Below are 24,247 nucleotides of genomic sequence, written 5' to 3'. Positions count from 1 at the left end.
AGAGAGAGAGAAAGAGAGAGAGAGAGAGAGAGAGAGAGAGAGAGAGAGAGAGAGAATGCCATGAAGCCATTCTGGGTTGTTTCTACTGAAGGTTTGGATTAAAAAAAAGAAAAGTCATTTTGAACTCAGGAGGCAGAAGCAGATAGATCTCTGTGAGTTTGAGGCCAGTCTAGTCTACAGAGCTAGTTCTAGGCCAGGCAGAGTACACAAAGAAACCTTGTCTTAAAAAAACAAAATTAGGGCTGGAGAGATGGCTCAGTGGTTAAGAGCACTGACTGCTCTTCCAAAGGTCCTGAGTTCAATTCCCAGCAACCACATGGTGGCTCACAACCATCTGAAATGAGGTCTGGCGCCCTCTTCTGGCCTGCAGGCATACACACAGACAGAATATTGTATACATAATAAGTAAATAAATAAATAAATATTTTTTTAAAAAAAACAAAATTATCATTAATTTGAGACAGTATCTCATATAGACCAATTCAGTATGTAGCTAACGATGAGTCCGAATTTATGATCCTCCTGCCTCTGCCTCCCAAGCGTGGAATTACAGGCATGTACCACCAGCCGAGACTTTGTGAACCAAGGGCTACCATGTGTCCTACAAAAGCACTCTACCAACTGAGCCACATTCCTAGCACCGAATCCGTTTTAACTTTTATTTTATTTTATTTTGTGTATGTATATAGGTGTGTATGCAATAGCATGCATATGAAAGACCAGAAGACAACTTGTGGGAGTCACTTCTCTCCTCAGCACGCACCTTTATCCAAGAACCATTTTGCAGGTCCTCAGTATTTTTAATGAGTCATCTAGACAGGAATATGTCTCATTTTCTGAAATTTCTGACCCAGAACAAAGGGTCTCTAAGGGGACCTTCCTTGACCTCTGTGGTTGGTGAATGGGGATTAAGTGCCTATAAGCATTCCGATATGCTCTGAAGTGCTCTTCTTCTTTCTCTGTAGAGGCTTCGTACAGAGAACCGACTGCTCAAACAACGGATTGAGACCCTAGAGAAGGTGAGGAGTGTGGGTACCAGCTACTAGGTTTCAAATTTCCAGGCCTCAAAACACCCAGCAGCCATTAAGGCTGGGTCATTGCTCCGTTCTGAACCAGTTGACTTAAACCTAGGTAGGGAAGGCATAGTAGCCATACTCTTGTAATCTCAGCACACAGGAGGTGGAGGCAGGAGGATCAAGAGTTCAAGGCCAGTTAGCCTTGGCTACGTGAAACCCTGTCTCAACAAAATATGTGGGTAGCCTTTTATTCAAACGCCCGCAACCCCACTTAGATTGGGCTGCCCTGTTATTAAGGATTCTTGGAAGGCTTCATCCCACTCTGGAACTCAATTCAGCCCCTAGGGTTGCAGCTGAATCACAACTCAGTGGATGGCAATCACAAACTACATGGGTGGGAGGATGAGCTCTCTCACTGGGCCACAAGGAGCCCTAACCTGTAATTTGTCAGTCTCACCCTAGAAAGGAAGAGGGGCAGGATGGAGGAGGGGGGAGCCTTACCACTTGAGGTAGAGCGGCATGGATTTGACCTGGCACCCTACTAGATTAAGGATTGGGGGTGGTTTGGGTGATTTAGCATGACTCTGAACTCTACTTCCTGCTCCTTAGTGCTCCTCATTTGACTATTCGCCAACCACAAGGAGGTAGTGGGTCACGGAGAGGATGTTATTACCACACCAAAAGCCTCAATTCTTGTTTTCTCTCAAGATTAAAATGCATTCCCTGTCCCAGCCCTCTCTGAAGAGACATTCCTGCTGCTGAGTTTTCTCAGCCCAGTGCACCCCGATCTCCCCACCCATATGAACCCCCCTCCAGGACGGAGCTGGCTCTGGCTTTGGTCTTTCTCCGGGTCCTCTTCGCTGGTTCTCTGGTCTTCACTCCTCTCTCCCCTGCTTCTAGAGGTAGCCCACTGCGTTAGTGACAAGTGGTTCTTGTCTGTCTCTCCCCCTCTCCTGTCCCCTGCCTTCTGCTCTGCCTCCTTCCCCTGTTGCTGGGAACCCCCTTCGCCTGGTAGGAGAGCGCGGCCCTGGCTGATAGGTTAATCCAGGTACTGTAGCCTTTCCATATACCTCTGCACTCTCCATCCCAGACCCTTCCTGGGTCACTGCACAAGACAGCCAGTAACCACCTCTTTCCTGACCACTGCCATTCTGGGGGCAAGGGGGCAGGCCTGGCAACTTGCATGGAGGGAGAAGCTTCCAGGGAGACCAATGCTTTGAGGGAGGGGGGCATGTGATCTGGAGACAAACACCATGATGGGAGGCATTGGTGGGAGTGAGTTTAGGAGAAAACCTACACTCAGCATGGGCAGGAGGCTTCCTCCACCAAGGGGCAACAGATGCCAGCCCAATAGGGCGCAGGACCCTTGAGTGTTTGGTTGTAGGCCTTGACATGTGTTGTGCTAAGCTTACATGAACGTGCTCACCCACAGGCATGCATGCATAATTGCAGGCACACACACAACCCTTCTGACTCCTCTCTGCTTCTGCTGCCACCCCATCACCATCTCTCACTCGGCTGCTTCTGCTGCTGCTTCATTCTTGGATGGCTTTTCTAGAAGCTTCTGCACAGCACCCAGTGGCTCCGAGCCTGGAATGGGGGACAAGGAATATCAAGTTGGGTGGGAGAGAGGATGTGGGTGGAGGAAGTGGCCCCAGGGAGAGGTGTACTCCACCTCTCAGAGGCCTTTGGCACTGGATAACAATCTTTCTCTTCATTTGGGGCAGAGGCAAAGAGCCAGAATGAGGAAAGAAGCCCAAGCTTGGGAGTTGGGGGCATTTGTCACTTAAGCTGGCAGTACCTCCAGAATGTCCAGTACTCCCAGGATCCATCAGGTGGCCTGTCCTTGTCTCCACCCTCACCATCCTGAGGCCTGTGGGGCCCCTATCCCAGGCTCTGAGCACTGAAGGCCATGCCTGTCTCACTCTACCCTCCTCACACCCTCTCTGAGCCTCCCAGAGGCCAGGCCTGGGACCAGAGCAGATAGTCACGGCACCTTCCCACCCCCATCCTCCCTGTGCTCAGGGGCAGGTGACACGGGCACAGGAGGCTGAGGAGAACTATGTCATCAAACGGGAGTTGGCAGTGGTGAGACAACAGTGTAGCTCGACTGCAGAGGACCTTCAAAAGGCACAGAGCACCATTCGGCAGCTGCAGGAACAGCAGGTACCAGGCATGGGGGTGGGGTTGACTGGCAGGACCACACCTCCCACAAGCCCATGTGCCAATCCTACCTTCTGGCTCTCGGGGACTAGAGCTATAAGGTGGGTAGGGGTATCCAGAGGCTAGAGTGGATTTGCTGTCCCTCACAGCCAGCTACCCCTAGACTCCATGGGACATCCTAAGATTTCCATTTCCCACCCTGAGGTGAGTTGTCTTATCTTGAGACTAAGCAGTAGGGTTCCTCTAAGAAACAGAGAACCTCTGGGTGCCCACTATGAGGAAATGAACAGGTAGGTAAGGTCTAGACCTATTGTCCTCAGGCTCAAGGGGAGCATTAAAAAAGGGGTATGCCAGAAGAGGGGCACCTCATGAGGCCTGAAATCCATTTGACCCAGGAAGTGATGCTGGCACAAAGAGTCAGAATTCCTAACAGGACAGAGGTCAGGTGGCTGGCTGTGGAAGGGGGTGCCTTCCAAGGCCAGATTGGGATGGTCCCCTAAAGAAATGCCCTCTCAGGCAACCAGAGCAGAAAGAGAAAGTCTTGGTTTTGACCCAGAGGCCCAAAGGGAACTTTCTTCCCTCCTGTCGTTACCTGTTTTGAAGTGGGGCCTGAGGGGCCCCCACCCTTCCCCTGGTCCCTGACCATGCCATGTATATGATTCCACAACTCACTACACTGCAGAAGCACATGCCCTGCCCATGGTCCTGGGACTGAGTCTTGGAAGGCCCTCAGAGGCATCCTGGAGTCATGGAAAGTCCCATTCCCAGCATCCCTTCTGTGCAGTTTTCCCTGGAAGGTAGCCAAGCCAAGTGCCATGAACAGAGCATGGGCTCAACCCGGGATGCCCCAAAACTGGCCCTCCGACCCATTAGCATGGAAGCTAGCCACTGTGCACAGTCTTGACCAGGGACCATTGCTGTTCTTTGTCTCCAGGAAAACCCGCGCCTCACAGAGGACTTTGTGGCCCACTTGGAGACAGAGCTGGAGCAGTCACGGTTACGTGAGACAGAGACTCTGGGGGCCCTTCGAGAAATGCAGGACAAGGTTCTGGACATGGAAAAGGTATGGCTAGGAAGGAGACAAAAGTCTTGAGTGAGTTTTAGAAGCTTCAGAAGCCAGGCATTGCCACATACACCTGTAATCCCACCACTGTGGTAGAGAGATGGGAGGATCTCTGGTTGGCTGACTGGTCTTTAGCCTAGCTCCAAGTTCAGGAAGAGACCCTATCTAAGGGAATAAGGCAAAGTGATGGGGTCACCTCTTATCATCCTCTGGCCTCTTCAAACATACACACATGTGCCTACACACACATACACACACACACACACACACACACACAGAGAGGACCCAGGGCTCCTCATCCCAGAGCTCCCCATGCCCTTGAACCCTGCCTTAAGTCTCAGTCTCAATCATAAGTGTTGCAGTATCCCACTACACCGTGCATATCTCCCCGCTGGAGCTGAGGTTCCAGGATACAGGGAAGGAAAGGCTGACAGGAAGTCCCAGACCTACTAATTAGGACTGCCTACCCACTCTTCTCTCCCATGAAGATACTCTCCAGAGGCAAGCTAGGGCCATACTTTCCTCCCTGCAGCCCTGGAAGTGGGCAACCAGACTTCCTGAGTGCCTCCCCAGCTGCTTTGTGGGTTGATGCAACTCAGACTGAGGATGTACTTCAGTTGGTAGAATGCTTGCCTAGCATATATGAAGCCCCAGATTCCATCCCTAGTACATTCCCATAACTCCAGCCCCAGGGAGATGGAAGAAGGAAGATCAGCCATTCCGGACCATCCTTAGCTACAAGTCTGATTTCAGCCTGAGTTACCTGAGATCATGTCTTAAAAAGAAAAAAGCCAAACCAAACCACAAAACTCTCCTGGGATCTGCCACAAAGTCCTTGAAGTTGAGAAAAACCCCTTCCCCAATAGCAACTACAGCTATGTGAGGGCCAGAAGCCTCAGCCCCATCAACATACTTTCTCCACACAGGAGGGAAATGTGCCCGGCCTAGACCTGTCTTGCATTCCTCACCCAGAGCTAAACAAGAGTCAGTAAGGACCAGGCCTACCGAGTTACATCATGAGCACCACCACACCCCAGCCACTGGGCCCTCTCCACACCAGGACAGAATAGAGGCTGGTCCCCAGTCTGTCTGTTTCTGGGGAGAGCACAGGGTGCTGCAGATGCAGTTCTCAGGATGGCCATGGGTCTGGAAGGTGGAATCTGAAGTTGAGAGCAGACTTGCACTCACCTTAGCTGTCCCGGTGTGCTTTATGTAATTAGCAGTAATCTTTACAGGAGGCCTCACAGTTCCAGGGGTTTTCCCAAGGACAGACTTGAGAGAGTAGAGCTGTTTTTGCACCCATTTGCAGATAATGAACCCTGGCTAGGGTTACAGGAGGGTCCTCTTCCCCTGGGCCTAGTCCCTGCTTCCTTGGGTGTGTGGTTCTTTCTCTGATCAGCTGCCCCAGGCAGAAAAAGATCCGGGTAGCAGGGAGGCCCAAGGCATGGATCCTACAGTTTAGGCAAGGAGTTAAAGCAGCTTTCCGGGTTCCTCACTTACTGTCTCCCTGCAGAGAAACAGCTCACTGCCAGATGAGAACAATGTAGCCAGACTGCAAGAGGAGCTTAAGGCGCTCAAGGTGCGGGAGGGCGAGGCTGTCGCCTCTGCGCGGGAGCTGAAATTGCAGCTGCAGGAGCTCTCAGACACCTGGCAGGTGAGAACGGGTGGTGAGGGAGCCCCCAGCAGGATGTGCCCGGAGCAGCTGGTGGGCCTTACCTCGGGGCTGGTCTCTAGAACCCCTCCAGCCATTCTTCTAGGCTCATCTTTCCCGTGGTGGCCGCTGGAAGGAGTCCCCGCGGAAGCTGGTCCTGGGCGAACTGCAGGACGAGCTCATGACCGTGCGTTTGCGTGAGGCGCAGGCCCTGGCCGATGGCCGCGAATGGCGGCAGCGCGTGGTTGAACTGGAGACCCAGGTAGTCCATGCCTCCGCGGTACAGGGATCCCCACGGCGGGCCCCTTGACCAAACCGCAACCACCCCTCTCCTGCTGCTATGCCCTCTGGTCCTCCTTTCCAGGACAACATCCACCGCAACCTGCTGAACCGTGTGGAGGCAGAACGTGCAGCTCTGCAGGAAAAGCTGCAGTACCTAGCAGCGCAGAACAAGGGACTCCAGACTCAACTCAGTGAAAGCCGCCGCAAGCAGGCGGAGGCTGAGTGCAAGGTGCAGCCCCTGCCTGGACCCCACGACCCTACCTGGGACCTTGCCACCTCCTTAACCCAACCTCTGTACACCTCCTTCCCCCCATTTCAGAGCAAGGAGGAAGTGATGGCGGTGCGCCTTCGGGAGGCTGACAGTATGGCCGCAGTGGCGGAGATGAGGCAGCGCATAGCAGAGCTGGAGATCCAGGTGAGCTGCCGGAGCTGAGAGGAGGGTGGTGCCCTTGGGCTGGCCATGCTCTGACTGCCAGTACTCTGGCCTTACCGGCAGAGGGAGGAGGGCCGTATCCAGGGCCAGCTGAACCACTCGGATTCTTCGCAGTACATCCGTGAACTGAAGGACCAGATTGAGGAGCTGAAGGCCGAGGTGAGAGAAAGGGTTGCTGGTGACTGGCCAGACTCTGGTGCAGGGACCCAGATGAAGCATGAAGCTAGGAGGGTCAGGGAGGAGGGCGCCTGATGGCCAGGCTTTTGTGTGGGCACATCAGTCTACATCTCCAACGCGTGGGTGCCCCCCCCCCGCGCACCCCAGGTGCGGCTGCTGAAAGGCCCACCAACCTTCGAGGACCCGCTGGCTTTCGATGGGCTTAGCCTGACACGGCACCTGGATGAGGACTCCCTACCATCTTCCGATGAAGAGCTGCTGGGCGTGGGTGTGGGCGTGGGCGCAGCCCTGCAGGACCCACTCTACCCTCTGTCGCCCCGGGACGCACGCTTCTTCAGACGTCTGGAAAGGCCAGCCAAAGACAGTGAAGGTAGCTCAGACAGCGATGCAGATGAACTGGCCACGCCTTATAGCAACCAAGGCCTGGACAACTGAGGCTGGGGGCCCACTCACTGGGAGCCTGGAGACCGCAATCACCACTTGCTGAGAGGAGAGGGCAGCAGTCAGTAACCTTGCTGCTCCGCAGTACTAAAAATTATGTGCCTCTGTGGTTCCCGCCAAACAAGGGCCAGGTGGAGGAGGCAGCACAGAGGGCAGGGCCTACTGGCAGGCCTGTCTTACATAGCAGTGTTGACCCGGTTTGGTCCATACGGCGCAGGCCCTCATGAATTCAAGGGGTGCCTGGGTCAATTACCTGGAGGGTGATACTCTCTTCATATGGACAAGGGCCGAAAGTGCAGAGGTCCCAAGACTTGCTAAGCAGAAAACTTCCTCCTCCAAGTCAGCTTCCCTCTGGGACAAGGGTGGCCCTGCTGGGTGGGGCCCAGGAGCTGCAGTGGGTCTGAGGAAGGAGGGACAACTTGGACTGGATATTAGCACCCCAGGACAGGCTCTCTGGACACAGTGATTTTGAACAGCCAGCCCCTTGCCACCAGGGTCAGATGGCTAGGCTGGGCTTTTCTGCCTGGTGCAGGCATCATGGCCCCTGCAGCAGAAACCAAAGTCCCCCCCCCATCCTGTGTGCAGGACCACCAGGGGTGTGAGTGGTCCGTGGGAACCAGCCCAGGCATGGGCAGTGTCTCCCCACCCTCTAGGGCTGCAGAAGCTGCAAAGAAGAGATCCTTTCCCTAGAGCACCCATCTTCCTCTGGGGAGTACTAATATCATACATGTTGGCTGGCTGTGGAGGAAAACCCCTTCCTTAGGAGTTCTCAGCCTCAGTTCTCTTGTTCCTGTGTCCCTAGCCCCACTTCTGGCCAGAGGTTCCCAGTCAGAGTTACCTCCCTTATCTCCTTGAAGTGTTTCTGTGGTCTCTGCCCAGAGCTGAGAATGGTGCCAAAGTCCATCGATGCTCCCAGACTCCTTTATCCCTCACCCCTGCATCTTGGGACCCTGGGGGCTGACCCCCCCTCTCAGTGCTTCTAGAGCCTCAGGTAGAGTGGCGTCCCAAGCAATCCCTGGGTGCTTCCTGGGTGGGCCCCCAGCTCAGTCTCCATTCCTGGTGGCCCACTCTTTAAGTGTTAAAAAGCCTGGGGGCTGGGACAGGGTACCCCTGAGGGGCCCTCTTCTGTGCCCCTCATGTGCCCCTCCACACTGCCCACCACCATTTTGCACACTGCCTGTTCACACTCCATGTCTCCCAGGCAGGAAAGATGGAAAATAAAGTGTATTTACACAGTCACAAGGGACGCCGAGTGGAGCAAGCCAAGGGCTGGGAGAATCACAGTAAGGTGCCGACCCCGTCCTTGTGTTCTGGAAGTTCGAAGACAAATGCAATAGCTGGTCAGTGTGAGAGAGGCCACAGGTGGATTCGGATGGCCTAATCCAAATGCCAACTTGAGGAAAAGCTGGACCCAGTGATAGCCAGTGGAGTGTTCTGCCTGTGGCTGCCTTTGTGGAGTCTCTGCTGTCATGGGAGTGGGTACTAAGGGTAAGGGGATTTGTGTAATGCCAAAGTAGACAACCAGAGCGGGGGAAAAAATGGAGCAGAGGAGACCAGGTGAGAAATTCCCCTGAGGGCAAAAGCACAAAGGCCCTGCTAATAGGGAGAGGAGGGGTTATTTTCTGGGAGGAGCCAGAATATCCTGGAAGAAGGAACAGATCTTGGGTGTGTGGTGAGACCAGGAAGGTGGTGTTTGTGACTGCTCCAGTAAGGAGCTGAGTTTGGGCTTGGACTGAGAGCAGTGTGGGATCCATGGGAAGGCTGAGAAGAGAGCCTATTGAATGGGAACTCCCCTACTGGAGAAATCCCCTACTGAGGGTCAGTAACCAGGTCAGTGCATCAAATGCCAAACTGACTCAGGAATTGGGGACATTACATTGGAGTGTTGTCTGGGAGAAGAGTGCCCAGGGTTAGCACCAGCTCATGGAGGAAGGGGAAAGTATAGTCAAGAGCACTAAAAGACAGCTATTTACTGCCCAATGGCACTGAGCAACTGGACACAACACTGATTCCATGTCAGAATAGCTGAGTCCCCTACAAATGCTCCCATTCATTCCGGTCACACAGATCTAACACCGATGCTCATCTGTCACCGTGCCTACTGCTCCCATGGGTCACTAAGCATCTGCATGTTCTTGTCCCCAAGCTGGCTCCCTGAACTAGGACCTGGCAATAAAGGAAAAGTCCTCACAGAAATTGGCCTGAGGTCCTAGCTGCCCAATGTTAAGAGTCAGCTTTTTGCTGGGGCACGGTGGCATCTTTAATCCCAGCACCCAGAAGGCAGTGGCAGGAGGTTCTGAGTTCCAAGGCCAGCTTGGTCTACAGAGTGAGTTCCAGAACTACAGGCTAGCCAGAACTATATGGAGAAACCCTGTCTTGGGATGGGGGAGAGTTAACTTTTTTCTCTTAGGCTTGTCTTGACATCTGGGAACAAGGATATCTGGGGTTCCCTCCAGGGCTCAGCTAGAGAAGAAATCTCTGGCTCACCACAAATCTCAGTGCTAGAGTCCAGAGCATGTGCCCTCCCCCAACAACAGAGGTAGCAGTGCCCCTCTGAGACGAGACTCTTTTCTCTTTGGATTGTAAGCCAGGAAGTGGCTGTTTCAGGGCGAAGACAGAACTTAGTTGTCTGTGTCTGACAAGTACCTGACTCAGGGTGATGTAAGGGGGCCCAGTACAGGGCACTGCCATTTGGCTTCCACACTGTTAGTGCCAAGGAGGAGATCCTTGGGCAATAACATTCAAGGGGTAATGTCATGCAGGGGCACTCAGAAAGAAAAAACCTTGCCTGGAGTTAGGGGCTCCAGGGACAAGTTGATGGCTGGGAGGTGGAGAGCAATTCTGATTGACAGACTTAAATGAGATCATCTGGAGTAAGAAACAAGGCAAGGATGCCCCTGTGAGTGCAACACATAGAATGGCATGGTGTCAACGCCCAGGTCTTCTGCACCGCCACCCCCTTTCAAGGTTCAGCCAGGTCAGTTCACGTTAGCCCTACATTTGTAGTTCTTTCTGCAAACCTGGGCAAGTTACTGCCTTAACACTGCAGCCTCCTTGGTGAAAGGAGAGGGAGATTGTCTCCGTTTATTTCCCTTAACTGTGATAAATCACCTTGACAAAAGCAACTTAAGGGAGAAAGGGTTTATTCTGGCTCACAGTTCAGAGTACAGTCTATCACTGTGGGGAAGTCAAGGTAACAGGAGCTGGAAGCAGTCAGTCACAAAGAGCAGTGAATGCATGCTGCTGCCCAGCTCTCTGCTTACACAGCCCAGGATCCCAGCCAGGGTATGGTGCCACCCACAATGGGTAGGTGTTTCCACCTAAGCCTGAGCAAGCTAACCCCCCCCCCCAGGCATGCCAAGGGGCCCATCTTTCAGGGTTTTTTCACATTTTACAACTTGGCACTACCCATCACAGAGGGAGAAGTAAGAGATGAAGGCAAGGACTCACCCTTCCTCTCCACTCGAGTTCATCCTCCAGGCCCAACTCTCAAGCACAAAAGAGAAGGTGCACACAGGGCATAGGGGCTGTAACAAGTGATACCCAGGAGAGCGAATTACCCCACATCCAGGGTTAGAAGAGCTTTGGTGGCTCCCCAGTTTGATCACCAGCTCATCCACTCAGGCCTCCCTGGGCCTAACGTTTTCATTAGAAGTGTGACCCAAAAGAGCACAAGACCACTATCTCACCAACCACCTTGCTGTAGACAAGTCACACAGTTCAGCCAGAGCTCCGACTTGTTCAGGCACACCCAGCAGCATGGTGTAGCCTGGACCTTTGAACTGCACCTCTACATATATGGCCCTTTCCCAGCTCCCATCACCATGGCACCCAGGTGCCAGCATCTCTGGTTTTACTGAAAATGAAGCTATTGGTATGCGAGGCTATTTATCCACTGAACATAGGGTGTGGCGTGGCTCCTTAGAGGGCTGTGGCTTAGGCCAAATACAAGCGCAAATGGAAGGCCTAGGCCTACTTGTAGGTGTGTTCCAAGCTTAAACAAAGGAAGGATGGGGCACGGCCTGGGCCCAAAGACTGGGCTCTAGAGGTTTAAAAAAATATCCATCCAGTGAGAGCGGAGACTAAGGCAAAAAAGAGGTGTAACCGGAAGGGTGGACTCTAAAGCGGTATGTGTATGATGAGCGGGGCTGGGGTCTGGCTCAATGAAAAGTCTCCACTTCCACTACAGTCCAATCACCCTGTGGGGAGGCCACGTCGTCCGGGGAGAAGCTGGTGACTGAAGTGATGCTGGCACGCGACTCGTCCAAGGGAGACAGCAATTCGGCCCAGCGGCCCAATTCGGCATCGCTGAGCGGAGCCCGGGATCCCCCCGGGACACCACCACCCCCTGGGCCTCCTGAACCTCCTTCACTGCCGGCAGCTGCACCCTCGGCTGCCGCTAGCAACAGCGTCCGGCTCAGTAGGTGCTGTACGACGCTCGCCTGCAGCGCCCCTAGCGGCAGCTCGCCAAGGCGAGCCGATTTGGGGCTTCTCGAGGATGCTCCTGAGCCCGGGGCAGCAGTTGCCTTCCCACCACCAGAGCCCGGCTTCGGCTCCGGCTCCGGCTCCGGTTCCGCATCTAGGGATCCAGGGGTAGGGGCCACCGACTCTGGTCCTTCAGCTTCGTAGATGGTGCACAGGCCGTCAGAGGAGCCCACGCAGGCAGCGGGAGGCCACGGTAGAGGAACTCCTGTAAGAACAGAAGTGGGGACCAGCGAGATTGGCTCAACTGAGGGCTCTTGCCACCAAGCCTGACAACCGGCATTTGATCTTTTGAGCCTACACAGTGAAGGAGGGAACCAACTCCCACAAGTTATCTGACCGCCACATCAGCGCTGTTACACATGAACCCGCACAAATACTCAAGCAAGTGAATAAATAAAATTCATGATGTGAAAAAATTTAAGGACCAGCAGGGGATGGAGAGATGGTTCATTGGTTAAAAATACTAGCTGCTCTTTCAGGAGCCCTAGATTCGATTCCCCCGCACCCATGTGGCTGCTCACAACGGTCTGTAAGTCAAGTCTCAGGTACCCGACATACTTTTCTAGCGTCTACTGCACCACACACATACATTCAGGTAAATCACCGGTACACATAGAATAAAATAAAAATAAAATAGGGCTGGAGAGATGGTTCAGCGGGTAAGGCTACTAAGGAAATCTGAGTTCAACCCACAGGTAAGGTGAGAACAGAATTCTATAAGCTGTCTGACTTCCACAAATGCTCCAGAATACATACCCACAGCACTCCTAGCGCCCCTAGAGGCAGCTACAGTTTGTAAAGAGATACAAACATACAAAATGAGTACACAAACGTGATTTTTAAGGATGTGGGGCTGGAGAGGAGGCTCAGAGATAAAGAACAATACTGCTCTTGCAAGGACCTGAGTACGGTTCTAAGCACTCATTTCGGGTAGCTCACAATAGCCTGTAAGAGCCGCACACGTGTAGCATACTATATATGTGTGTATATATATATAGATATAGATATAGATATATAGATATATATAGATAGATATAGATAGATATAGATAGATAGATATATAGATATATAGATATAATCGTTTTTTTAAGAGGTTGCGAGACGAGTAAAGGTGCTTGCAGCCCTGCCTGACGACCTAAATTCTATCCCCGTAACTCACACGGAGGAAAGAGAATAGATTACTGCAGGTTGTCCGCTCATTTCCATGCGCATGCACATATACACATACTAAATAAATATAAAATTCAAGTTAAAAAAAAAAAGCTTGACTCCATGAAAAGGTCCGCCCCCGAGTCTTAACTCCTTACCTGGAGCGCCACGCACTGCCAACGGTGGAGCAGGACCTCGACTCCAGGAGGCCGGGTGGCAGGCCGCTAGCTCCGCATCTGCGGCCGGGGAGACTGTGGCGCAGCCCTCGGGCCCGCTGTCATAGCCACGGAGCTCCTCCGGGGTGCTCGTGGCGCTGCTGCTGTGGCCTGCCAGGTCAGGGCCACTCAGTGTACTGGACGGGCTTCGCGAGGGTGGAGGTGGCGGGGCAGGGGCCAGCGACAGGGTCAGCCGTGGACTTGAGATCGGGACATCTGGACCTGGAGTCGGGGGTCGACGAGGGGCTTGCAGTGGGGGTGAGGCAGGAGGAGACGGAGGCTGAACAAGGGGCGAGGTCAGGCCAGGAGGGGGCGTGGCCAGAGGAGAGGGCGGGGTCTGGAGAGGAGGCAAAGCCAAGAGGGGAACCTGTAGGGGAGGTGGCGCCGTGGCCGGCGGGGAGGAGGGAGCCCGCAGAGAGGGCAAAGCCGGAGAAGAGGGATCCTGCGGAGGGGGCGAAGTCAGAGGAGTGGGTGAATCCAGTGAAGGTGGGGCTTCTGGTGGGGGCGTTGCCAAGGGAGACGGAGGTAAGGGTGAAGGAGAAAGAGGGCGCTCTAGAGGAGGTGAAGCAGGAGGGGAGAGAAGAGCTGGCAGAGGAGGCGAGGCCGGGGACGAGGGAAGAGGCGAAGGATATGTAGCCTGAGAAGGCTCCTGCAAGGGAGGCGAGGGTAGAGAGTGTGCCTGCACAGGGGATGTGGGCATGACAGAGAGCGAGGCCTGCAGAGGGGGTGAGCCCAAAGGCAGTGGGGACGATAGCGGTGACACAACCAAAGGAGCAGGCGTGGCCTGCTGGGGCGACGAGGTCTGGGAGGGTGTCGAGGTCAACAAAGAAGCCTGTGAAGTGGGCAAAATCAGAGGTGGTGAGAGCCTCAAAGGAGGCGTGACCACGGGAGAGGGAGGGACATACAGAGGTGGGGAGGAGGAAGGGGAGGGGGAAACTGGAGGAGAAATGGCCAGAAACAGAGTGTCTTGCAAAGGCGGCGTGGTTCGATTAGAGGACGTGTCCTGGAGAAGGAGAGGAGACCCAGAAAAGTTGGCCTGCAAAAGGGGCGTAGTTAGAGCGGACAGAGTGGACGGAGAGGGTGTGACCAGGGGCGTAGGCTGATTCTGCGGGGAAACTGGCGGTGAAGGAAGGACTGGTGAAGGAGGCGTGGCTAGAGGTGGAGGCGCAGGTGAGAAAGGAGTGGCCGAGAGAGTCTCCGGAGGGGGCGAAGCTGAAGGAGCCTGGTTGCAGGGCATACTCTGGACAAGAGATGAAAGCGATGGAGAGATCACAGCCATTGATGGGGGTGAGTCAGAGGCCTCTTCAGGACCCAGGCTTGTGGGTGGAGCTTGCAAAGGGGGCGTGGCTGGTGGGGAGGGGAGATTCTGCAGAGAAAGCGGGGGAGGTGATAGTGGGCAGTTTATGGCCTGTGATTGGGGTGTTGCCTGTGCAGAGGACTGGGCCTGGAGTGAAAGAGCAGCAGGTAGAGGGGGGGTGGCGGGTGGAGAGGGAGGGAGCGCGGCCTTCAGCGGATCCTCTGGGACCTGGACAGAGGCAGCCTGAGGTGCGGAGGCTCCAGGTGGAGCGGGCGTGACTAAAGATGAAGCAGAAAGTAGACTCTGTGCAGAGGTTCTGTCCTTCCTCGGGACTGTGGTCTGGGGTGGGCGCAGAGCTTGCTGCCCTTTCGACTTGAGCTGAGAGGTGTGCGCAGGAGCCCGGGGGGTGGCACGCGGAGAGACCCCAGAGCGAGCTGGAGAGAGCTGAGGAGTAGCACTGGAGCTCAGGGAACGGGAGGCCGGCTTCTGCAGGCTGCCACCAGCGGCAGAACGCCTCTTCAAGGCTGGGCTCAGCTCTGGAACACTGCGCTCCGCAGCACTGCTCACAGGTTTCCTGGATGCCTCGGTGGTCAGGGGACGCTGCCGGGCACTGGGAACTGGTCGAGGAATTCCCACCTCTGTAGCCGGAGGTCTGGACCGACGAGGGATGGCAGGAGAAGAGGTTCCTGAGGTGGGTCCTAAAGAATCTGCAGACAAAACGATAGTCCAGAAGAAACACGGATACCTCGAGACTAGTTGCCCTCAAAGACTGATAGAAACCTGCTTGTCTCCAGGTCACATACCTCTTCGCGTTCCAGAGCTCAGAGTGTTCCTTTTGGGTGCCTCTGGTGCTTTACCTCTGACCACGGGCTCCTTAGTCGGGGGTTGGGGTCCCTTCTGGACAGCAGGGCCTGGTCTGGAAACAGGAGGACCAGCTGTTGTTGGTAATTCCCAGTCGCACACTCCCCACCTGTGACATGGAGTTGCTTGCCTTCCTGTGACCCAACCAATAAATAACTTTTGCCCAATTTGACCCACTATCTGCAAGTGTTCCTGAGCCAACTCGTGGAAAATATTTTCGTGCATGTGTGTGCACGTATCTTCAGTTGTGCTCCCCCAGGCATGCTCGTGTGGATGCCAGAGGTAAGCACTGGCATCTAGCTGGATCTTTTCTCTATCTTTCTTTCTTTCTTTCTCTCTTTCTTTCTTTCTCTCTTTTTTTCCGAGACAGGGTTTCTCTGTAGCTTTGGAGCCTGTCCTGGAACTCTTGTAAACCAGGCTGGCCTCGAACTCACAGGATCCGCCGGAACTAGCTCTTGTAAACCAGGCTGGCCTCGAACTCACAGGATCCGCCCACCTCTGCTTGCCGAGTGCTGGGATAAAAGGCGTGTACCACCACCACCCGGCTCTTTTCTCTGTCTTATTTTTGCATTCTGTTTTATTTATTATCACTGTGTAGACCAGGCTAGCCCCAGACTCATAGAGGTCCATATGCCTCTGGCTGCGGAGGGCTGGTATGAACAGTCCAGCACCAAGAATCCATCTCTCCCCACCTCCCATTCCCACCCAGAGCTGAGGTTATAGTGGTACACCACCGAGACTAGAGTCTCACGCTCAGGTCCTCATATTTGCGCAACAAGCACTTCACCACAATAAGCCACCTTCCCAGCCCATTCTTGCGTAATTTCAAAAGGCACCAGATTGCTAAACTGTGCAATCCCTTGTGCTAACCCTTGCTTGGGGAATTAAGGAGTTAGAGGAATTAGCGTGTTACCTGGTGATCCCACTGCTGGCACGCCCGGGGCTAGAAATAGAACCCTGGCCGGAGATCTTCACCGGGGCCTTCTCTCCTTTCCCAGAAGCTGCGGGCCTGGAGGCTTCAGGGAGAAGACAAAAATCAATGGCATTTCTGAAAAGAAGAGTATCCGAGAAGGAAGAGGGAAGGTGAGCGGTGTGAAAATTGAAGTCACAGATGAAGCTGAGCACCTGGGCTGCGAGGTCCTGCCCCAACGCTGCTGCGCGCTGGTGCCCCCTGCACAGCTGTCTGTGGAAGAGCTGTTTTGCCGACGCCCGCGGCTCGCTCCACCGGGAGCCTTCGCCCCACAGCTCCATTTGCTTCCAGGACTCGAAGGGCAGCGGTGGTTACAGGGGGAGGAGGTCGAGGGGATCCAGGAGGCCTAGGGGTCAGAAGGCCTGGAGGTCGTGAAACTGGCATCCGCGGGGCAGCTCCTGCCTTGACCTTATCCCTCTTGTCCATATTGCACCTGATGAGGAAAACAGAGGGGTCAACATCCCAGGTCCTGAACCACTCACTACAAACGATCCTGGCGCCTCCCTATGCTTTCTCCAGCATCACCACCCAGGGGTGCCTAGGGCCTCAATTTGCTTTCCTTCCAACCACCCACACCCGCTCACCAGCCCGGTCGCTCAGTGTTGTCAAGTCCCACCGCCACCTCCATCCCCCAAAGCTGAGACGCCCCGTTCGTGTCCCCCCACCCACACGCGCCCGTGCCTCTGCCCTCTTACAAAAACAACATCCATGCCCCTACCCCTCGCCTCTCGGAGACCCAAACGACCAGTCCCCCAAAACAGGACTTCCAGATTCAGGGTCCTCCGAACGCACACCGAGTGGGATTCACCAGCGTCCTCCCCCAGGTTCCCCAGGCACCTGCAAAGAGAAAAAGAGTGGCCTCGTAGCCCGCGAACGGGCTCCGGTAGACAAAGAGCTGCTTCCCGGGCCCGACCCCTCCCCCAGCACGGTCTCCTAGGCCAGCGATCCGCCCGTTCCACCTGCTCACATCGCGCGCTCACCTACGCCTCTGGCCACGAGCCGCTCCACGCAGGGTCGCCTGGGGTGGGACTGGGCCGGAGCAGCTGTGGTGGGGAGCGGCGAGAAGGCAAGGGGAGGGGGCTGCAGGCGACAGTGCCTGGGGAGCCTGGCCGCGGCCCCGCCCCTCAGCCGCGGGCAGGGAGAGCCCAGAATGCGCGTGCTCGCGCTTGATCCAGAGCCGGGAGCGCGCCGAGGGGGGCTGAGAGAAGAGGCGCGCCTACGAGGGAGGTGCGCTTGCTGCCTCCCTGTGACCACTCCGGGGGAGACCTATTTCAGTGGCTCTGTCCAACGACCACAGACTTAACCAGAGATGCTTAGTAGGAAAATCCCTTGAGGACCCTCACAGTCCCCCTACTCCAGCTCTTGCACCTGCTCCTTCTCAAGCTCTTGGAGACACCCCCTTTTCAAGCACTTGGAGACCAACATTCTCCTGGACAGGGATAGGCTGGGCCTTGGCAACCAGTAGGGCGGGATCACCGAGCCTCTGGCCCACCAACCAATCCAGCCATTCTGTGTCCTCCAGTCCCCCTTTCTTGATGACTGTGGAGCTTAGATAGCCCTAGGATGTCTGAGCCAGTGCGCCTATCTTGCACCCCCAATTTTTCTCACACCCTAGGTAACCCAGTACCTGCTGCGGATTGGTGGGGGTTGCTGGAGAATGCGAACCCTGGGAGCTAATTTTTATTATATTTTATTTATTTATTTAATTTATTAAGTGTGTGTGTGTGTGTGTGTGTGTGTGTGTGTGTGTGCTGGTGTGTGTACGTGCCACTGCACGCTGTTAGACGTCACAGAACAACAATAGGACTAGTTCACTCCTACAGCCTCGTCCTGCGGATGAAACTGGGGTGATCAGGCTTGGCAACAAGCATATTTATCCACTGAGCCATCTCACAGAACTCAAACTCTTGAGCTTAGAGGATGCACAAGAGAGCCCAGATTTGGAAGAAGAGAGGAAGATCAGAGGGAGAAAAGAAAGGGAGAAAAATAGGAAACACGGTGGTGACTCTGCCTTTTGTGGGGCAGGACATCTCTACTTAGCTGGCATACAGGCAGTCAAGCAGACGTTTCCTGGCAGAGCTTGTGGATCCTTGAGAAGCATGATTATGGAGCGTAGGAAAAGTCTGCAAACAGGTGTGTGAAGAAGCTGAGAGCATTCTGTCTGAGGGTCCACAGCTGAGCAGCTAAAAGGTGTCACTTTAGGAGGTTAACTCACAGACCCCATGGGGGCAGGTGCACCATACGGGAGATCTTACCCACAGGGGGTGTTAAACCAAACCGCTGGTCTCCAAGGGTTCTCTGGAGTATAAGGACTCTTTGAGCTTGGTATTGTGGGCTGCATGGCCAGTACTCCAGATATAGAGGCAGGAGGATCCTATGTTCCACACCAGCCTGGACTACTTAACAAAGCTTGCTGAGCCATTTCGGTGCTAGGTAGATAAAGAAATGAGTCCTGGACCAGTGTCCTGAAAGTTCCAGAAGAAGGGCTGGAAAACAACTGGATCCAGAGTTAAGAGCATTTTTAGGGCTGGACATATATAGCTCAGTTGGCAGGTGCTTCTGCAACAGACAAAGAGCCTCTACAGTAACACACAGACTTGGCATGGTGGTGTGCGGCTATCATCCCAGCATTTAGGAGGGGGAGGCAAGAAAACCAGGAGTTCAGCATCATCCTTGGCTACACAGCGAGAGATAATTTGAGGACAGCCTTGGCTGTATGAGACCCTGTCTCAAAAAAAAAAAAAAAAGAAAGAAACAGCAACAGCCAGTCATAGTGACACACACTTTTAATCCCAGGAGGCTGAGGCAGGCAGATCTCTGTGAGTTCAAGTCCAGCCTGGTCTACATAGTGAGTTCTAGAACAGCCAGGCATAGTGAGATCCTGTCTAGAAAAAAAAAAAAAGAACAGCAACACACACACACACAAAAAAAAAAAAAAGTTGTTGGTTTTGTTTTAAATTAGGTCAGGCAATGTGGTCCTACCTGTCATATAACTTGATATGTATACCAGGCTGGGAAAAGAAAAGAAAGAAAAGCAAGCACCATTTTGAGATAAGGGTGTGGTTACATAATGAATACTGAAGCCTCTGGAGCACCTGCTGCGCCATGGCACTGACCCATTGCTTGCTTTTTCCACACAAGGTGTTACTCTGTAGCCAGCTGTCGTGGAACTCACTATGTATCCTAGGCTAGTTTCAAGATAGTGGCAACCCATTAGCCTCCGGGGCATGAGGAGGTGGAATTACAAATCTGCTCTACTTCACCCGCTGGTTACAACTCCTGAATGGAGAAAGTTCAGTCTGGTGCTTGTAGCCACACCTTACTTAGGCAACGCTCTGAATTCCACGAAGAGATGAATTACTCACATGCATGTGGGTACCCATGTGTTTGCCGTGTGTGTGTGTGTGTGTGTGTGTGTGTGTGTGTGTGTGTGTGTGTGTGTGTGTGTGTGTGTGTGTGTGTGTGTGTGTGTGTGTGTGTGGTGTAAGCTGGAGTGACGAGCCATAGGGAGTGGCTCTGGATCAGAAAGTACCACAGGCCCATGGATACTCAGCCTACAAATATGATAATGTTGTAGACTCAGACACAGGGAAAGCCCAGCAGCGGGCCACTGGAATAAGCTACCACACCCTGAGAGATAGTCAACTTAACCAAAGCCTGAGGTAGAGAGAAAGAAATGAGAAAGCCAACTAGTTAAGTCCTGTGAGCCAAACTAACAACAAAAGACTTAGTCCTGAATGTTAAACCCTTGATTTAAGGCCTGAGAGAGGGCTCGGCAGGCAAAGGTGCTTTCTTGGCAAGCCTGGAGATCTGAGTTTGATCCCTGGAATCCGCATAGATGTACCACGACACATGTGTGTACAAATATGCAAAAGTAAAAAAAATGTGTCAAAAGTTGTTTTGTTGTTGTTGTTGTTAAGCAAATATATGCTTCAGAGGGAACTCATTTGGTCAAAGCATTTGCCTCACAAATGTAAGGACAGGAGCTCCATCCTTAGAACTTATTCAAAAAGCTCAGTGCAATGCAGCAGGTACCTGTACCCCAGCAACAACAGGTGGGAGATGAGTGGGTCCCTGGAAGCTTGTTTTTTAGTTTGCTAGTTTAGCTTACTTGGCAAAATCCTAGGCTAATGAGAGACCCTGCCTCAGCAAAAGGTGGAACTGTGACAAGAGGTTAACCCGAAAGAAGCCTTCGTCAGCTGGGCTTCATCCCACAAACAGCTGGAGGAACATCTGGATTAGCTAAAATGGGTGGAACAGGCGCCACATGAAAGTCCTCTAAGGAGTTACACGGTTCAGGGCTCTCAGTTCGGGGCTTCCCCTCAGCTCATTAGCTCACTCCACTCTCAGGAGTGTTCTCAATACATTTTCTCTGTCTCTATTCCTGAGCATGTGTCCTTGGTCTAAGTCTGGACACTTTGACAGGTGCTTGAGGTCTCAGAGCCAGAGGAATGACACCTGAGCTTGTCTTCTGACCTCCAAGCACACGTGTGCATGAACATGTACAGCCACAGAAAGCAAATAAAGAAGTCAAAAAAAGAGCTGTGCTCATCCAAGGATACAGAAACAGAAAATAGAAACCCTCAGAACCGATCTTGTCGTTCTGAACCTTGCCACCTCCAGATCTACTAATTGGCATCTCTGTGAGCCCCTAGCTCCCCTGTCTTTTTGATCATGTATGTCCACACACAGCACCCTTCCTGAATTACATCCCCCTGATCGGAGGCCTGACCGCCCACGTTCTGTCTATGGCCAGGGGATCTTCTAAGCATCTATTAAATCTGCTCTGTGTTTAACTGGAATTCGAACTCTCCATGGGCTAGAGAAATGGTTCATCAGAGAAGAGTACTGGTTGATCTTGCAGAGGACCCAGATAAATTCCCAGAACCCACATGACAGCTCACAATCACCTGTACCTACAGGTTCAGGGGATCCAATGCCTTCTTCTGGCCTCCGTGGGCACCAGGCATGCATGTGGCACACAGATATTCATGTAGGTAAAACAACCACACACATAATAATGATTAAAACATTATTAAAATGACAATAAATAGAAAAAAACACTCTCCAAATGCCCATCAACCAGGAGATAAAGCCAGGCAAGTCAGTGTGCAACAGCAGCCGCTTGGGAAGAGGTAGCAAGATGTTAAGTTCACTTGAACTCAGGAGTTTCATTTAGACATCCTGGGACATACTTATTTATATTTGAAGATTTTTAAAGGTTTTTTTTTGTTGTTGTTGTTGTTGTTGTTTTGTTATTTTGTTTGGTTTGGTGTTTTTTGTTTTTGTTTGTTTGTTTTGTTTTGTTTTGTTTTTGAGATAGGATCACTCTGTGTAGCTTTGGATCCTATCCTGGAACTCACTCTGTAGACCAGGCCAGCCTTAAATTCACAGAGATCTATCTGCCTCTGCCTCCCAAGTGCTGGGATTAAAGGCATGCACCACCACTGCCAGACTATACTTGAAGATTTTATACTTGGTAAAATGGCTCAGCTAGTCAAGGGATCTGCTAGCAAGCACATGATCCAAAGACTAGTGTTTGATCCCTGGGACCCCTGCAGTGCAAAGAGAAACCTGACTTGTGAAGGTTTGTCCTCCGACCTCCACAAGTACACCGTGGCACGGGCACTGCCGCTCACACACACACACACAATGAGTAAATAACAGTATCCTAAAAAGGCTGGGTGTGGCGGCACACGCCTTTACTTGCAGCACTCAAAAGGCAGAAGCAAGTGGATCTCTGTGAGTTCAAGGCCAGCCTGGTCTACAAGCTGAGTCTCAGAACAGCTAAGTATGTTATACAGAGAAATCCTATTTCAAAAAAAAAAAAAAACCAAACAAACAAAAGTAATAAAAAGAAGGGTCTTTGAGATGGCTCAGAGGGGAAAGGGCCTCTCTCAATTGCAAGCCTGACGACTTGGGTTGGATTCCCATTACCAAATAGTAGAAGAAAAAAACTGGATCCCACTGGTCATCCTCTGAACTACACACACACACACACACACACACACACATACACACACACACACACACACACACAGAGAGAGAGAGAGAGAGAGAGAGAGAGAGAGAGAGAGAGAGAGAGAGAGAGGCCCTAGGGACAAGGGGTTTTAGGGAACCTCTCAGAAAGACAAGGAGAAGCAAGCATTCTCAGCTGTTTCTGCCTCCATGAAGAATTCAGAAAACCGTTTTCACTGGCTCCTGCTTTGCCCTGCTTTCTTATGCCCACAGAACATATTTTATACTAACTTGTTCCTTTTGGGGGGGCTCATGTGTTTTTATAGGATTTTTTAAAATAAGAATTTCTAGGAAGCGTTCTGGTGTTTGGTTTGTTTGTTATTTTAATTGTTTTTTTTTTTGAAATAGGGTCTCACCAAGTTGGCCTCAAACTCATTCAGATCCACCATCTCAGCCTCCTGAGTGCTGGGATACAGGCAAGTGCCACAATGCCCAGCTAAGTGTTCAGATTCTTGTTGTTGCCATTTTGTTTTGTTGTGTATGTTATGGGTGTGTTTACATGTGTGCATGTGTGTGTCAGAGGTTAACATCGTGTCATCCTTGATTGCTTTTCATCTTTACTTTGATGTGTGTGGGTGTTTGATGTATGTGTACCATGTGTGTGCAGTGTTCATGGAGGCCAGAAGAGGGCAGCAGATCCCCTATGACTGGAGTTACATACAGTTGTGAGCCTCCACTTGGCTGCTAAAGACTAAACTCCAATCCTTTTCATGAGCTGTGGGTGTGGGTGGTGAGAATCAGACTCAGCGCTTCTGCAAAAGCAGTATGTGCTTTTAGCTTCTGAGCCATCTCTCCAGCCCCTTCCACCTTGTTTGTTTGTTGTCTGTTTTTCAGGCAGAGTCTGGCACTGAACCTGGAGCACATCCATTTAGGTAGAGTGGGTGTCTGGCCAGCAAGCTCCAGGGATCCACCTGTGTCTGTCTCTCTGGGTTGTACACGGGTGCTAGGGATCCAAACCCAAGTGTTCAGGTACCTTGTCGGCTGAGCTGCCTCCCCAGTATCGTTTAATGTTTGTTGTGAATCTCAGTACATTGCCCAGGCTGGCCTCAAATTTGTGCTCCTCTTATCTGAGTCTCTTTAGTATTGGGATTACAAGCTATGCTACCATTCCTGGCTTGTTTGGATGCTTATTGTATATCTATCCAGAAAGCAAAGGGTAGAGCAGGGGTTGTAGCTAAATTGTAGGGTGCTTGCCTGGTATGAACCCTAATTTTAATCCCAGCACCAAATATACTGGGTGGGGGTTCACACACACCTGTGACTCCAGTCCTGGAGAGCTGGGGACAAAGGGATCAGGAGTTCATGCTCATCCTTGACTACACAGAGAGTTCAAGGCCAGTTTGTGCTTGTAGCTTGGGCTCCATATTCACCACTAGCCTGGTCCACATGGAGAGTTCCAGGCCAGCCGGGGCTATGCAGTGATGAGCCTGTCTCAGAAAAGGGGGAGGGTCAAGCATACTAGTGTATTCTTGCCGTGTACCAGAGAGGCGAAGGCAGAAGAATTCCAGCAGGTGTTATGTAGAAAGATCCTGTCTTAAAAACAAAACGCGTGCGTGCGCATGCACACACACACACACACACATACACACACGCGCGCGATTCTGGCAAGTTTGAGGCTATCCTAGGCTGCAGTATGGTGACATTCTGTTTTGTTGTTGTTGTTGTTTTAGAAATAGAGTTTCTCTGTAGCTGAAACTAGCTCTTGTAGACCAGGCTGACCTCGAACTCACAGAGATCCACCTGCCTCTGCCTCCCAGGTGCTGGGATTAAAGGCATGCACCACCACTGCCCAGCCTTTACTTTTTCTTTTGAAACAGTGTCTTCCTCCCAAGTGCTGGATTTCTTTCATTTTTTTTTTTTTTCGACCAGGGTTTTCTCTGTGGTTTTGGAGCCTGTCCTGGAACTAGCTCTTGTAGACCAGGCTGGTGTTGAACTCACAGAGATCTGTCTGCCTCTGCCTCCCAAGTGCTGGGATTAAAGGCATGCGCCACCACCTCCCGGCTAGAATCTTGTTTTTGTTAGCACT

General features: G+C 52.5%; 2 protein-coding genes across 4 annotated transcripts in view; one reads left to right on the top strand and one right to left on the bottom strand.

The window, feature by feature from the left end:
* Nucleotides 1-8,463, top strand: part of Evi5l (ecotropic viral integration site 5 like) — a 41,190-nt gene extending 32,727 nt beyond the window's left edge. The window contains exons 11-20 of one of the 3 annotated variants that reach the window (XM_005366962.2): nucleotides 966-1,019; nucleotides 2,032-2,064; nucleotides 3,042-3,182; nucleotides 4,114-4,242; nucleotides 5,756-5,896; nucleotides 6,000-6,155; nucleotides 6,258-6,404; nucleotides 6,495-6,590; nucleotides 6,672-6,767; nucleotides 6,933-8,463. In XM_005366962.2, the coding sequence (XP_005367019.1) occupies nucleotides 966-1,019; nucleotides 2,032-2,064; nucleotides 3,042-3,182; nucleotides 4,114-4,242; nucleotides 5,756-5,896; nucleotides 6,000-6,155; nucleotides 6,258-6,404; nucleotides 6,495-6,590; nucleotides 6,672-6,767; nucleotides 6,933-7,220 (1,281 nt within the window). In that variant the 3' untranslated portion in view covers nucleotides 7,221-8,463. The remainder of the gene's footprint in view (nucleotides 1-965; nucleotides 1,020-2,031; nucleotides 2,065-3,041; nucleotides 3,183-4,113; nucleotides 4,243-5,755; nucleotides 5,897-5,999; nucleotides 6,156-6,257; nucleotides 6,405-6,494; nucleotides 6,591-6,671; nucleotides 6,768-6,932) is intronic. The other 2 variants (XM_013353717.2, XM_005366963.2) reach the window with 2 other exon arrangements.
* A 1,777-nt stretch (nucleotides 8,464-10,240) lies between these two features.
* On the bottom strand, nucleotides 10,241-17,736 carry Prr36 (proline rich 36). Its single transcript, XM_005366960.3, has 7 exons — nucleotides 17,184-17,736; nucleotides 16,922-17,040; nucleotides 16,359-16,636; nucleotides 16,147-16,249; nucleotides 15,176-15,288; nucleotides 13,019-15,079; nucleotides 10,241-11,916 (listed from the first exon to the last, which is right to left on the bottom strand). The coding sequence occupies exons 3-7, from the start codon at nucleotides 16,627-16,629 to the stop codon at nucleotides 11,387-11,389; spliced, it is 3,078 nt and encodes a 1,025-aa protein (XP_005367017.1). The 5' UTR covers nucleotides 16,630-16,636; nucleotides 16,922-17,040; nucleotides 17,184-17,736; the 3' UTR covers nucleotides 10,241-11,386.
* Between the last annotated feature and the right edge of the window lie 6,511 nt (nucleotides 17,737-24,247).

Source organism: Microtus ochrogaster, unplaced genomic scaffold (genome assembly GCF_000317375.1).
Source record: "Microtus ochrogaster isolate Prairie Vole_2 unplaced genomic scaffold, MicOch1.0 UNK15, whole genome shotgun sequence".
Lineage (NCBI taxonomy): Eukaryota > Metazoa > Chordata > Mammalia > Rodentia > Cricetidae > Microtus > Microtus ochrogaster.
Note: the sequence above shows the minus strand (reverse complement) of the source record. Positions and strands in the feature narration are given on the sequence as shown.